This window comes from Anastrepha ludens, chromosome 5, assembly GCF_028408465.1.
Source record: "Anastrepha ludens isolate Willacy chromosome 5, idAnaLude1.1, whole genome shotgun sequence".
NCBI lineage: Eukaryota > Metazoa > Arthropoda > Insecta > Diptera > Tephritidae > Anastrepha > Anastrepha ludens.
Genome location: NC_071501.1, coordinates 89,244,921 through 89,261,366, shown reverse-complemented (window position 1 = coordinate 89,261,366; position 16,446 = coordinate 89,244,921). Strand labels below are relative to the sequence as shown.

General features: G+C 36.4%; 1 protein-coding gene across 2 annotated transcripts; it reads left to right on the top strand.

Moving 5' to 3' along the window:
* The first annotated feature begins 8,611 nt into the window (after positions 1-8,611).
* Positions 8,612-12,574, top strand: LOC128864344 (uncharacterized). 2 transcript variants are annotated; one of them, XM_054103959.1, is made up of 5 exons: positions 8,612-8,897; positions 8,963-9,871; positions 10,142-10,434; positions 10,491-11,563; positions 11,630-12,574. In XM_054103959.1, exons 1-5 carry the CDS (start codon positions 8,838-8,840, stop codon positions 11,758-11,760), a joined length of 2,466 nt encoding a protein of 821 aa, XP_053959934.1. In that variant the 5' UTR covers positions 8,612-8,837; the 3' UTR covers positions 11,761-12,574. The 2 variants fall into 2 exon arrangements, with proteins under 2 accessions (XP_053959934.1, XP_053959933.1); XM_054103958.1 differs by having other exon boundaries at positions 8,948-9,871.
* The last annotated feature ends 3,872 nt before the right edge of the window (positions 12,575-16,446 follow it).

The window sequence follows — 16,446 nt, the reverse complement described above, 5'->3', positions numbered from 1 at the left end:
TATACCGTCTATGAACGGACGTCAGAGTCTCGTGCGTTTTAAACAGGAGGTACTACGTGAAGGTGAGGTTGGTATTCGGGAGGCATAGACTATGTATTCTTGTCACCAACCCCATTTTCCCATTTTAAGTTGGTAGTTAATAAGCCCCACGAATCTGAGAAGCAAGAATTTTTATCACTATCTAAGCAATAAATTATATCTCATATAGGTACTCATATATGTATGTATGTATGTACCTGCTCGTATTCGAATGTATGGAAAAATGATGTCTCGCTTATTTAAAAAACCGACTACACACTTGCCCTACGAATTATAAAGAAGTAAACAATTAATTAACAAGAAGTTTGGAGCAGATGACGATCGATCAAGAAGTGATACAGTAAGGACTCAATTCAAGAAACCGATTTAAAAACTAAATAAACTGTATTGAGATACATTAATAAAAAAGTATGCGAATTTCTCAAACGCATTACATTTTTGAACCTTTTTTTCAATAATTTTTTTTTAAATTTTCTCTTTTTGTGATTATTTTAAGAAACTTACAATGCAGTGAAAGTCAAAGCCAAAGTGTATTTACTCTGTAACGTCATTAATTTCTTTCATGTGCCGATTTGCCTCAAGTACTTCACGCTGCCGGATTTTCCTGTCAAACAAACATCATTTCGCGCAAATTGTTGATGTTGAAATGAATATTTCTGATGTTGTGGGCGCGTTTTGATGTTGCCGTTTATTGTAGGGGAGAGGCTGATATCATGGAAGCTAACTAGCGCTACCAAGAAAGCACTTGAATGAATGCACATAATTGTCTACATACAAAAACACTTGTGTTTTTAAGAAAAGTAAAAACAAAAAACAAAATTGGGCAACCTTCAGCAGAATGTGCAAATTGAAAAAGTCATAGTGTTGGGGTTCTGGCTTTAAGCTTTTGAGTTAAGTGATGTAGAGTTACGAACCCATGTTCAGCGAGCACAAACTCGTAGGGATATTTCTCAAAAATCTGTGGAGACTGTGCACAGATATGTAACAGGAAAATTAGAGAATGAACAAAAACAGAAAAGTAGCACTCGCAACCCGCTCCACTATCAAAACTCTCTTATTTCACCACCCAAAAAACGATTGGTACTCATTTTACAGCTTTCGGACTAATTGGCATTTTGGGTAGGGACTTTTGGTAGGGAAATGGGATGGTGCTATTATATCTTCAGATACAGGTTACGTATATTCGAATTCGATTTTCTTGTGGCGATATGTTGGTACTCATGTCTTTCACTCATGCCGACGAGTTCGGCCATTTTGAATGTTCAGTTAGTTTGTTTTGACAGCTGATTTGCTTGCACGTGTTTCGGCTCGTCTTCGATTTTTACCTATTCAAAAAGATGGATCAAAGATCCTGTATCAAATTTTGTGTGAAAAACGAAATTAAGTGCGCGGATGCTTTCCGAATGTTGACTGTGTCATATGGAGAGGCTACTTTGGACCAAAGCAACGGTGGTACAAAATGTTCTCAGAAAGCCGAGAAGATGTGAACGACGAAAAGCGTGCCAGACGCCCGAGCAACGACAAGAGAGCTCGAGAACAACAGACGAAAAAATTGGTGAAGTGAAAAAAATGGTGTTAGCCAATCGTCGAATCACCGTTAGAGAAATTGCTGATGACCTAGACATATCGATTGGCTCGTACCATTCGATTTTTTTCAATGATTTAGGCATGAGACGGGTCGCCGCAAAATTCGTAGCAGAACTGCTCAATTTCGACCATAAGCAGCATCGCATGAACATTGCTAATAAGATGTTGGACTCTGTCCGTGACGACCCAAATTTGGTCCAGAGGGTCATAACTGGTGACGAATCGTGGGTTTATGGTTATGACCAAGACTGAAAAAAGCGCGCCAAGTTTGGTCGAATGTAAAAGTTTTGCTTACCGTTTTCGTCGATTGCAGGAGCGTTGTGCATCATGAGTTCTTGTCTTAGCCTGTGGCAATAACGGTAAATATGGAATATTACCTGCAAATTATGCGCAATTTGCGCGAAGCAATCCAGCAAGCCAGAAACGCCCGGATTTGTGGAAGAACAAAAATTGGCACTTGCATCACGATAACGCCCCTGCTCACACATCGTTTCTTGTGCGCGACTTTTTTGCCAAAAACAACACACTAGTGATGCCACAGCCACCGTATTTCCCAGATCTGGCCCCCACGTGACTTTTCCTTGTTCCCGAAACTGAAGAAGCGATTAACGAAATAAAGACGGCATCGAAGGAGGAGCTGAACAAGATAAAAAAAAATTTTATTTGAGGTGCTTCGAAGATTGGAAAAAACGTTGGCACAATTGCATACTATCTCATGGAGATTACTTTGAAGGGGTCAAAATATATATTAATGACTAAATAATTTTTGAAAAAACACAAAATTCGCGATACTTTTTGAACAGAACTCGTAGAACTGGGCTAGAGTAGAAAGACAATTCATCAATTTTTTTTAACTATTTTTTAAATTTATTTTTTTTATTTTTTTATTTTATTTTTTTATTTTTATTTTATTTTTTTAATCTAATTTTTTTTATTAGGCAGTGTCAAGCTGCAGTTAGTCGTGCCCTACCTTAGCCATAACCGTAACCGCAACCGTATGTATCTATTGAATTTTATTTTTTCTCCTTAACCGTAAACGGCTGTGAAATACTTTACTTTTGTTTTAATATTTGCGATAAAAATTTGAATATTCGAAATGGGCGATAAAAAATTTACTTAGTGGAAAATTATCGCTGTTTATATGAAAAAAATGCAAATGTTGTTATTAATTCTATTTTAATATCAGCTTTTTTTGGTTACTTTATGACCAATCGACAAATGCTGTAGTATTGCGGCTCGATTACGGTTACGGGTATGGCGTTATGGCTACGGCACCACTAATTGCAGCTTTAGCAAGTGGCGAATGGATGTAGCAACTGGTATAAATACACTGGAAAAGAGTTGCCAAAAATTGCATTTGTTTAAAAGCACTTAATGAGCATCAGTAAGACCGCGTTCACACAGGCTAACATTTGTTGGTTTCACTCGTTACTTGTGATGCTCTTCTTTTGCCAATGTACAACTTTTCCTGGGAGAAATCCTGGATTTGTTTACCATTTGTGGAAGATAAACTATGGCTTCCAATCACTAACTCTCCATGTCTACAGACAGGATGTAGCTAATAAGAACACCTCCACAGAAAATACGACCACATCTGCAGAGGCGAACTAAGTTGTCACAGACAACGATGAGGTGGCATCCAACTCCGGCATGGTTGGTGAACTCTTTGAAAGGGTTACCTTAGAGGATATGGGGGAGTACTCTGATCTCTCCGCTATGGAGGATGAGGAGTCTCTCCCCCCTACATCCGATGAAGAGAACGCCGACCAAACCGTGGTTGGCTGCCCTTCAATAACGCATACAAGCGATGGTGAGGGTTGTACAAATCAATCTTCACCACAGTAAAGCGGCCTCGGCCGCACTCATCCTCCGCCTCGCAGAAAGAGAAGAGGATATAGTGCTCATCCAAGAACCATGGGTCGTAAAAGATCAGGTTTGCGGTTTGAGCAATAAAGAATACAAATTGATCTATGTCACTGGCAAAGGTAAACCCAGGTCGTGTATACTAGCAAAGAAATGTATTAATGTATATTTACTAATACAATTTAGCGATGCGGATAACGTCATCATATCGGTGGAGTCCTGCGGAAGGACGATATGGCTTGCCTCCTCATATATGGCACATGACGCGGAGCAACCACCTCCATCACCACTCATAAGAAGAGCAACTGAGCAAGCATCGAGATGCGGTACCCCATTCATACTGGGAGCAGATGCAAATGCACATCATCATGTCTGGGGCAGTTCAGACACAAATGCACGCGGTGAGTACATTTTTGAATTCATTATGTGCAACAATCTTTATATTAGCAATATAGGCAATACCCCTACATTTGTAACTACTACAAGAAGGTAAGTTCTAGACATCACTTGTGTCAATGAACAAGGGGCGCAAATCTTACAAGAATGGAGAGTGTCTAAAGACAACTCCTTCTCAGATCATAGGTACCTAATGTACAATATTTCATTACCAACTAAGAAGTGCAAGCCGGTCATAAACCGCAGACGCACAAACTGGGGCGTGTTTGAAACCACACTGGCCAGCAAACTCCCTGGCGCGACATACCAAATTGACTCCGAGCTACAGCTCGACACAGCGGTTGACGAGATAACCTCAGCATTTCAACAAGCTGCGAAAGCAGCATGTCCTCAGAGAACAAGAAGAGGCAAACCGTAACCCCCTTGGTGGTCCACTGACATAGCAGACCTTAGAAAGTAGAGTAGAACTATGTATAACGAAGCGAAGAGAACTAACTCGTGGGATAGATACAAAGAATGTCAACGTAGATTTAAGTATGCCATAAGGGCAGCAAAAACAGCGTCTTGGAGAGATTTCTGTCAAAAGATAGAAAGTGTTTCGGAGACTAGTAGGCTCCGGAAAGTCCTATCAACGAGCCCAAGCAACCCTAGCTACCTCATAAAAGAGAACGGCAACTGGACAACCAGCAGTGCAGAAACACTAGAATTACTAATGCAGACACACTTTCCAGGTTGTCTCTGCAACAAAGACAGTAGAACTCAAACTATAGTTCACAACGGGAATCCTCCAACAGATTTCATAACGGAGGATAACATTAACTTTGCCATTGGCAGTTTCAGACCCTTCAAATCGCCAGGTCCAGACGGAATCATCCCCGCTGATCTGCAACATACAAGAGATATGATCGCACCTATACTCGCCTTATGATGGACTAAACTGATGTTACCTGTCATGTCCGGCTGACCGACAGCTGGTTGGACTGATGACTGAGCACTTTCTGTGGGCGAAGCACATGGAAAAGGTAGGCATCTCAGACAGCGTACTCTGCCCAGCTTGTGAAGAGGAGGCGGACGGCGGACCACTTTCCGTGCGTTTGCCCCGCCTTCGCTCGAATCAGGTTTGAGGTCTTGTTAAGAAGCGACCACCGTGGCTCCTTGGCACCACAAAATCTACTCAGATTTCTTCGGTAGTACTCAGTGCGGTACAACGGACTGCCTGAGTGTTGTACTTGCTAGTTGTCCCGACAAAAAAAAGATGCCCAATGCAGGCTTGTCCTTTTTTTGTTTTTCTTTGAAAATTTCCGTTGCCAGATGGTGGCTTTAAATGAAGTCAGAATAATAGAGAAAAATAAAGCGCGGAGTGAAATTTAAATATAAAATTTTCTCATTTTGGTAAAAAGTTTTTTTACATATTGTACAATTTTTCTAATATACTTATTTGCAATAACAACTTTTCTACTATTTTCAGTCATGCACCCCAATTGCGCAATCGTGAAATTTATAATAGTTTGACATATAACTAAATTATCTACGTTTTCGATTTTAACTCCCAATCCGTAATTAAAAAGCGAGATTGCCCATAAAAATTTCTATCAGGAAAATCCGTGATTATAAAATAATCTTAGATTATAAAGATTTTTTTCCCCATACAACCCTGAGTTTTCTGTGTTATCGTTAATTATTATTACGAATCAAAGGAGAAACGTCAAAGTAAAAACTAAATAAAATGGACGACGTCAAATAAAAGTGATTTGTAGTCATAATTATAATAAACTTTTTTTTATATTATTAGTAATGCATTCATATTACATAGTAAACGCTTTGGCCTGTTGAAGCTTATTATAAAATGTAATATCGGATTTCGCGTTTGCAACCTCAACGGCATTTACGGACTTCCTCCAATTGTTTATTATCTACTAGCAACAAATTGTGCGATTAAATCAACTATTGCTTGTCTTTGCGTTTTCTTCATATCGTTAATAATAATTAAACCAACCAAAAAAAATAAAATATTCCAGTTTCCACAACAGTCGGTTCTACGTTACCGAAACGATCCGGATTTATATCCGCCCAAGGACTGTCACTCCAGCAGCATTCCCCGTATATATGTATGTAAGTATGGGGAATGTTTATGCTGCTACAACAACAACAACAACTAAAATATTCCACCAATTTTTATGTAGAAAATCTTTCAGAACAGTCTTGACAGTAGATTGCCAATTTTGCAGCTAATCTGCCATATGCGAACGAGTAGATTAATTTTTCGGAATTTACTGCTAATCACTGCATATGTGAACGTACTTTTAGGCAAAGAAGACCATAATTGTGCATAAATTGAGCCATATTCTCGGTGCCACCTTGTGTAGAGAAAACGAAAGTCACTGAAACAAAAAAAGAGAACAAATTCAAAGAAAATTGTATGTTGAGCAATAAAAAAGGGATAAAAATGCGTTTTCCATGCACTAGCCTTAATAGATAATAAGTCATCTATGGATAATAATGGTCATCTATGTAATAATGTCATCTATGATAATAATATGCGAAATAATCTATGAGAGCGCGCTCATAAGGTCGTTTAAAAACCTAGCAGCATTCACATTTCATGGGGTGATGAACAGCTGATAGGCGAAATGGTGGGCTGCCAGAAAGTACGCGCTAAAAATAAACAACCAAAACAGTTCGTTTTTGAGGTAATGGAAAAATGTAACGATTTAAATATAAATATAAATATAAAATAATTATATTTGATTTAAAATAAATTGAATTGAAACATAATAATTTAAGTTGAAGAGAGTTTTTAGAATTTTGCAAAACCTCTTATATCCTTTTCGGCTTTTACTTTTATTAGTTTTGTGTACATTTATGAAAACATTTTACATATATGCAATTTTATTGAAAACTGTGTATTGATTTGTGTCTGTAAATTTGTGTGTACGTAAATATTTTATGGTTGAAAGGCGTAGATTAGGGAATTGAATTTGAGTTTGCGATTTTACAAACATACTTTTGTCAACAATTTTTTAGTTATAAAAAATTCAAGCATAATATATTCTGTTCGTTTCTTGACCATTTTTTTATTGTTATCCACTTTTTATGTTATATTAAAAAATTTCATTAATTTACGTATTTTTTTTTTACTTATGTTTTTCGGTGGTATGGAAACTAAAAATTTACAATTTTTGTTTAAAAAATATCCATTCAATGTTACAGTGCTCTTAAAAATGCAAGAATGATAGAGATAATGAATGTACTCAATTCGCCTTGTAAAAAAATGCACATTTGTCAGCGCTCTGAGAGAAAGAGTTTCACATCATTCTTGATTTTGCAGCAAGTCATCTATGTTTATGATAGTTATAAAATCCCTCGATAATAAACTTGCATAGACCTATCGAATGAAAACAGTAAACCAGTATATTAAGTTGAGGTTAAGTTTATAACACTTTTTATATTTTACTTATTTTACAACTATTTGTTTGCTGTTTGGCAAAGGGTAAGTATTCATTCGATAGAACTGTTTCTGCTCTACAAAACTATGTTAATTGTATTTTTGAGCTATTTAATGTTTTATTAATTTTGAGGCTTAGAAATGGATAGTAAGAGAGGTAAACATTTTCGACACCTGCTCCTCTTTGCTTTTCATCGAGGACAAACACCTGCGGAAGCAGCCCAGGGCATTTGCAACGTGTATGGACCATTTGTCGTAAACGAGTCTGAAATAAGTTTAAAAAATTTGTCAATATAAGAAAAGTTTCATGTTAAAATGAATTTAAACTCCAAGTCACGCCTGAAGACAGTCTAATTAAAAATTTAAAAAATAATAATACAAGAAAATGTCTGCCGAAATTAATTAGCTTCCAAACCGAGTTCATACAAGATAAAAACAGTCGACTAATCAAAAGAAATCTCAATAAATGAAAGCGAAATGCTCTAAAAGAAATGCCACTCCAGCGATTTGAAATAAAAATTATTTTAATCAATTCAAAATATGAATAACACTAAAAATACATAACAATAAGGAGCTACCGTAGTAACGGTACAGTTAAATTCAGTTCCATGTCAAAATGCATTTTTAAGTTCGACTATAGTATACTCGTAAACTCAAATAGTGCTTCCCTAGGTGCTTTGTGGGTTTTCTTTTCGCCATTTAAATAATAGTTTAAAAAATCGCTTTCTGTTGTCAATTTCTTCTAAAATTGTATTATGATTAACAATAACACCTTAAAGAATGCAAGGCGTATTTAAAACATTTCATCATTCTTGAAAAAAAAAAGAGTTTGAGGCGAACGGACGGTAGTAAAGTTAGTGCTCCTTGATTTGCCTCCAGACCATAGCATCGAAGCTTCTTAGTCAACAGAAAGATAATTACTTCTATACAGGGACTCAGATGCCCTCTTTAAATTTTCTGGTATATCTAAATTTCTCTTTATTTTCTGTTTCCACAAACAAAACAAAAAATTTAAATTTTTACAGCTATCAAATGCAAGTAAAAGAATTAAAAAGTGAATTGTGTCAATAGATCTGAGAATGGTTTCTGGCACAGTGGATTATCTGCTTATCATTATTACTATCTTTCTTTGTAAATGTTTGCAGAGAACGTTCTCTCGTTAACAGCGAACGCTGTCTGACGTTAATGTACCTTAACCTTAACGTTCTCTGCTGTTTGGCTTCGCCGGTACAAAGTGTCAAACGTATTTTGACATTTTGTTTTTCGCCACACATTCGCTTTTAAATGTCAATCGGCTGTTTATACATTTCTTCACTCGAGCGGCTTACAAAATAATTTAAAAAATTTATTTTATTCCATTTGTTGTGGAAAAGTGGTTACGATATTTCCAACGCTTTCGCAAAAGCCAGCGAGAATTTATTTATACCTTTCAATGCAAGCAACGTGACAACGTGACAGTGAGAGGGGGGCATCAAAACAGCGGGAAGAAGAAGACAGCGGCACGCTAATGGATCAGCCGCCGTTACAGCAGGCGCTAGACCGCAAAGAACCCGAATTCATTGACCATGTAAGTTGTGCGCCACACAGTTTTGCCCCTGTTAACCGGAGATTCTATAGGATCTTCCTTTGCAGTCGCTACTCACACCTACCTACATACGTGATTCCAACAACTTCATAATCGATTTTATAGAATCCACGCCATTAGTATTTCCCAATAAAACCGTTGTGCATGTGTCCGGCAACAATGGGAGCACACACACTACTTCTGCAACAAACTTAGCCAGCACAGTCGGCGATGGCAGCTACCACGTGAAAGAGTCTGATACAGTTTCAATAACACCCGATTTGCATTTTCCCAGCTCTATTTTCCACTACCGCCCCACGCAAAGTGATGTAGCAGCCGGTAATGTCGCGAGTGTAGCGGAAGCGGCATTAAATGCATTGAATACGTCAGCGCAACCAACAGCGCCGCTTCCGTTAGTAATCGGTGGCAGTGCGAACAACTCTGGTAACAATGCCGCTACATTCCATGGCAAACACGCGGAGTACATAGGATTGAATAGTGACTTTCTCGCCGGTAGTGTGGGCAAAAGCTATTGCAATGACAATCAGGTGGTGCATGAGGCTGGTGAAGATGCCGCCGTGCAAGAGTTCCTTCTAACCGATGCCAATGTGAGTTTGGATGAGGCCGCGGATCTAATGAATGCCAGCGCCGATGTTTTGTCTGCACAGCATGTGTCCATCGCACGCAAAGTTCTGCCACACAAGAAACGTATTTCTCGCAAGTTACGCGTATCGCAAAGCGGTGCGGACAATGTTTTGCCCAAACCACTGGGTGGTGTGCACAAAGTGCGGGAGAAGCGGCTAAAAGTGCCAATATATAGTTGTGAGATTTGTGGCAATACATCGGACTCGCAATTGCAGTTTTTTGCCCATCTGAAGCAGCACTATGAACCCACTACGCCGGATACGATATTGGCGGCGATGAAGACATCTCTGGAAGATTTGGAGCCGCAAAAAATGTGCGTAGTGGATAAAAAAGTGAGTGCAGTTAGATAAGAAAGGAAATGATTCTATTGATGTGCAGTAGTGCAATGTGGGAATTACCTATGAAATTTGAATATGCGCCTAAAAGTATGCTACAAGAAAGCATTCCAATTACATGGGCAGACTTTGTTGGCGTACTTTTTACCATTTGCAGCTGCTATAGTTGTTATTTCGTGGCAGTAATTCTTTCCATTCCACCACTGCACTGTTTAAATTGTCTGCTTTGATTGCTTACTCCCAAATATACTTTATTTTTGTAAACAGTCTCCCAATGATAACGTGGACCAAGTCTTCAATGACGTGCATTTGAACTTCCCCGATTTTTCGGGCGTTGACGAAACACCCATTCGTGATGTTATGGAACCAGATGATGAGGCAAATGAAATAAGTTTCGTGGCTCGAACATCATCACCCACGTTGAAGCGTACCGTCGAAGTGGAGTTTAGCGACAGTGAGGATATGCTAGAAGGCATACGCAATGTTGTGGATAAGGTGTCAATTGAAGACACTTGCGACGCGCTTGATTTGATGAACTCCAATGGCATGCGCGCTTCATGGTAAGTTCATTAGCAGCTATAAGAATCTAATAATCCTCAAATTGCTTCGCTTACAGGTTCAGCAACGATAACTTTAGTGGTATCACTTTCAAGAATAAACCATTCAGCGACGTTTCCTTTACTGAACCGCTTCCTCCCATGCCTATGATGGCTAGCAATTCTTTGACAAGAGGTACACCGCCAAAAGCACCCACCCCGCTGCCACCTGCTGAGAAATTACTCTCCTACCAAAAGTCAGATCGCAGAAGAAAAAAAATCGTTTTAGCGTTACCACCAGACGACGTTGGCGGCGTCAACATTGTCGATGAAGCGGAAACCGATCGTGGCACATTCTACAATGGGCCGTTATCCCTCATACGTTTACCCTGCGTCGATACCGACGATCGACAACTGCAATGTCAGTCGCCTCACCAATCAACAACACCAACCGATTTACTCCAGCCTTTACGGGTGTCAGAATTTGAATTGCCCGAACCACAGGCAACACAGGCAATACCCGACGAGAATGCGCATTTAACGGCTGTTGGGCTGGCACAAGTGAAAGGTGAAGCCGGTGTGGACGATAGTCTGGTGGTGGTAAAAGATGAATTTTGCAAAGAAGAACCACAGACGTATGACTTTGAAGACAATGATGCATGCCTTGACGGGGACGACCAGGGAATTGAATCGTACGCGCCCAGTCCTCTAAACGACGATCTCGAAAGCAACTTCAAAAAACTCATTTGCACAAAGTGTGGACGCAATTTCAATTCGACCAATGCGCTCAAATATCACGCGCGCACACACACCGGCTTACGTCCGCATAAATGTGATGTGTGTGGCAAATCGTTCCTGGCTTTAAATGCGCTCAAAGCGCACACGCGTGTACACACCGGCGATAAGCCATTCAAATGTGAGGTTTGCCAACGTGACTTCGGGCAATGGGGTGACCTGCAGTACCATTTCATATCGAAGCACACGGAGGACAAGAATCATCAGTGCGAGTTCTGTGGCAAGGCGTTTTCGCGCAGATACTCATTGGTGCTGCATCGGCGCATACACACCTGCGAACGTAATTTCAAGTGCGAATATTGCCAAAAAACATTTCGTGCCAGCGCTTATCTGCAGAATCATCGGAAAATCCACACTGGTAAACTATTTAAAATATAATTTTATTTTTCATTATTGAACTCTGCTCTCCTTTCTCGTCCTTTAGGTGAAAAGCCACACGAGTGCGCAGTTTGCGCGAAAAGATTTCGCATGCACGGTGACCTGCGCCGACACGAACGCATTCATCAGCGTCCGCGCACCAAAAAGTCAGCCAAACGCGCTGTCAGCGCAAAATAGTTATGTAGATCAATCGACTGAAGCCAAATGTAGCAAAGTGACAATTGGCAAGAAAAATAGTTACGTAGATAAGTTCATATGTAGTTTTAGGCCTAAGCAAAGTAGGATACAATTCAAAGCGTCCATCAACGTGGCAGGTCTACATTCAAGATGTATGTATGTAAGCTGTTTGTTTTATAGAATTGGCTTTGTACCATTTATATGCAGGTACACTGGTGCTCACATAATTAAGTCACTTTATCGTTTTACAATATTCGCTATATTTTTCAAGTAACATTTTTTTGGTTAGTTTTTTTTTATGAAAAAAAAAATAAATCATTGTATAACAAAAACCTTACAAAAATAAACTTTGTGCCAAATTCCTAAAAATTTGATGTATGTGAAACTCGAAATGTGCTTTATATGGCACAAAACTCTCGATATCGTTGCAAAAAAAAAAAAAAATTGTCACAACGCGATTTTTCACCGGCTTCAAACTTTAACTTTACTATCCTAAATTTACAAGCGGCATACTCAGAAGTTTTCCAAAAAAATTTCTGTGACTCCAAAAATTCTGCTTAAAAAAGTTGGAAATTTTGATGATAATTTTTTTTAATGCAAATTTTGTAATGACTTCAAACTTCCATTTTATTATCCCCAATTTAAATTGGCTTCAAATCTGCATACCTGGAAGTTTCTTGAAAATTCTGATTAAAAAAGTTGGAAATTTCGATGATCATTTTTTTTTAATGATATTTTTTTGTTTTATGATAATTTTTAACGACTTCAAACTTGCATTTCATTATTCTAAATTTAAATTGGCTTCAAATCTGCATATCCGAAAGTTTTCTAAAACATAATAAAATTTTGTTAAAAAATTGGAAATTTTATTAATTTTTTGAATAGTTTTTTTTTAATATTTCTTTTTTAATAATTTTTTTTTAATATTTGTTTTTAATGTTTTGTTTTTCATATTTTTTTATGTTTTTTTTAATAATTTAAAAAAAAAATTTTTTTAATGTTTTGTTTTTAATATTTTTTTATATGTTTGTTTTTTAATAATTTTTTTTTAAATATTTTTCTTTTATATATATATAATTTTTCAATATATATATTTTTTTAATAATTTTTTTCTTTTAATGATTTTTTTAATGACTTCCAACCTTCATTTTATTACCCTTAATTTTAATTGGCTTTAAATCTCGGGTATGCAGAAATTTTCTAAAAATTCTGATAAAAAAGTTGGAAATTTTAATAATTTTTTTATAATATTCTTTTAATGAAAGTTTGTCATTTTATTATCCCCTATTTAAATTGGCTTCAAATCTGCATGCCTGTAAGTTTTCTAAAAATTCTGATTAAAAAAGTCGGAAATTTTGGTGATAATTTTTTTACTTAAATTTTTTTTAATGTTTTTAATGGCTTCAAACTTTCACTTTACCTATTATTCTAAATATAAATTGGCTGTAAAATTTCATATCTGAAAGTTTTCTAAAAAAAATTTTATTAAAAAAGTTGAAAATTTTAATAATTTTTTTTTTTCATAATTTTTAATGACATCCAACTTTCATTTTATTAACCTTAATTTAAATTGGCTTTCAATCTGCATATCCGAAAGTTTTCTAAAAATTCTGATTTAAAAAATGGAAATTTTTTTTATAACTTTTTAAATTTTTTTTATTTTTTTACTAATTAAAATAAGTTAATTTCATACTTTCATTTTATTATCCTAAATTGAAATTGGCGTTAAAACTGAAATAAATGTAAAGTTTAATGGCTATTTTTTAGTGATCCTTTTTTTTTTTTAATAATAATTTTTGGACAACTTTAAACTTTCATTTTATTATTCTAAATTTAAATTGACTTTAATCTTGTATACCCGAAAATTTTCTAAAAATTCTGATTAAAAAAGGTGGACATTTTGATCATCAATTTTTTAAGGATAATTTTTTTTATAATTTTTAAAAAATTTCATTTCATTATCCTAAATTTAAATTGGGTTTAAACCTCTTTAAAGTTCTCTAAAAAAATAAATTAAAAGAGTCAGAAATATTAATCATAATTTTTTGAAATTTGTTAAATTTTTATGAATTTTGCGCAAAGTTTTGAGCTTTGATATGATTTTAATGAAACGTTTTTTTTCTTATGCAATGATATTTATAGTTTTAAATTTAATTTAACAAAAAAAAAAAAAAGAGTCATGAAAAAAAAAATTGCGAATGTAGTAAAAAGATGAAATTACTCAATTATGTGAGCACTAGTGTACATATATTAGTTGACGTAGCCGATTGCTTGTTTGAACTGGCGCAACGTAACGTAAATGTACAAAATGCAATAATTTCATATGTATACCAACAGACATGTAAATATACCCACAGCTGTTGCTACTCGTAGACACAACAGTAAATAAATTTGTATATTTGCAGAGGCAGCCTTTTAGTTTGTATTTACAAGTGAAAAATACATTAAAATTATGTACATAAGAATGCCGAATACAAGCGAAAACTCTCTAGAATTATTAGAAGAAGAAGAACTGAATGAAGTGAGGGCAAAACTCGAGTGCCGCTCACAATCATTGTAATTAATTGAATATGGATTTATCGATTAGTTTCTATAAAATTTATTTTAAAAAAAAGTGTTGCAAGTGCGCTGGACAGAAATATGTAAATAAATATTTGTTTTTGTATTAACTGAATAAGAAGTACGCGAATAAAAACCAATTCCACCTCAACTCCAGCCTGACTAAGTGCCGATTTACACACAGCGACATCTGGAAGGGAGACACTGGAAATTCTCTTTTGATATTTCAGTCGCGATCACACGCGTAAAATTGTTTTAGGCAAAATTCGTTGCTTTTGATGTTTACCTCTTTAGCATCTGCTGGTTCGGATATATTCTACAATCCGCGAACATGTAAAGCGGAGAACGTTCGAGAAATAATTCGCAAAAATCCCCTTAGAAAGCAAAAAATCATGTCCAGCGAAGTGAATGTGGCGACCAGATCCATGCCAAGGCTAATTAGAGATGATCTCCACATGAAAGCCTTCCGCCGCTCAACTGCTCATCTTTTGGCAACGCGCTTGAAGAAAATTCGACTCGACATATACAAGCAGCTTCTTCGGTGGCATGCGGTCAACGGCCAAGAAAATATTCTTTTCACTGATAAGAAAATTTTCACTGTTGAAGACGTTTTTAATAAGCAAAATCTCTGTTAAAACATCTAAAGACGCAAAAAATGTTGTTCCAAGGGTTCAGCGTCGCCACCATCCAGCCTCCTCCGTAATGGTTTGGTGGGAGTGTTTTGTAAATGCGTCACATCTCTTTATTTCTACGCCCAAGGGGTTAATACCACGGCAAAAGTGTACCAAGAGGATGTCTTAGCAGGTGTGGTGAAGCAGTTCTCTCTTCAACGGAGAGCGTTAGATCTTCCAGCGAAATTCCGTTCCAGCCCGTAAGGTAAAAACCACCCAGCGGTGGCTAAAAAACGATATTCCTGAATTCGTATTCTGTGGTTTTTGGTCATCTGGAAGGATTTGAATTCATTGGACTACAGTTGTCCATTGGACTGACCAAAGGATTGGAGATTTTGGCCTCTCGAAGATCTCAGAGACACTTGGAGAGTCTCAAACAATCTTTGGTTCGCGCAGCGACGACAGCATCCATGGAAACTATTCTTGCTGCAATAGCTGAATGGCCTAATCATTAAAAAAGTATTGTAATTTCATATCTATAACGGACTCAACTGGTAACAGAACTTCTGGCAGGACTAAGTATATATACATTTTTTTACTCGAATAAAAAGAAAAATAATTAAAAATACTTCATGCATAAAAACTTAACTTAAAATTATCTTGAGTATCTAGAAATGCGGCCGCCGTAGCCGAATGGGTTGGTGCGTGACTACAATTCGGAATTCACAGAGAGAACGTCGGTTCGAATCTCGGTGAAACACCAAAATTAAGGGGGTAGTATGGTTAATTCGGTGTAAAACAAGCATATTTTTCGAAATTTTTTTTTGTCGACACAGTTGATTTATTCAAAATTTTAAAATTACTTCATTATAAAGTCATATTTAAAGAATATTGTGTGAAATTTTCATTGATTTTTGTGAAGAAATGAGTTGGTGGCAGCGAATCTTCGTGGACGTCTCATAAAAAAGTTTTATTGCGGTGTCCCTCAGAACTCATTACTGGATCAACTAAAATCAAAAAACCAAATTGATTTCATCAGCTAATAAAGTTTCGCAGGTAACAACGTCGAATTTTTTTTTTTTTTTTTTTTTTAATTTTTTAAAGCGCTTTGAAGTCAAAACACCGATTTTTCATAAAAAAAACTTGAAAACTTTGTTGTTTTAAAATATGACAAAATTTAAAAAAAAAAAACTCGACGTCATTACCTCGTGAAAAAAGTAAAGAAACAAAAAAACCAAATTTGAAAAGAATCGGTGCAGTAGATATGAATCTACAGTGGACACCGACCGTAAAAAAGGCAAGTGTGAGAAAAACGCGTTTAAAGATTTTCGGCAGCGTGAAATCCGGTTGGAGAGGTAGATACTTAATCCTTTGTGTCTTTGTCAATTTTACTCTAATGCACTTCAAACTTTCACACAATAATCTTAAGATGTTATAGAATAATTTAAAAAAAAAAAAAAAAAAAAATGAAAAAAAAAAAATACCATACTACCCCCTTAAGAAAAATACTTCTAAA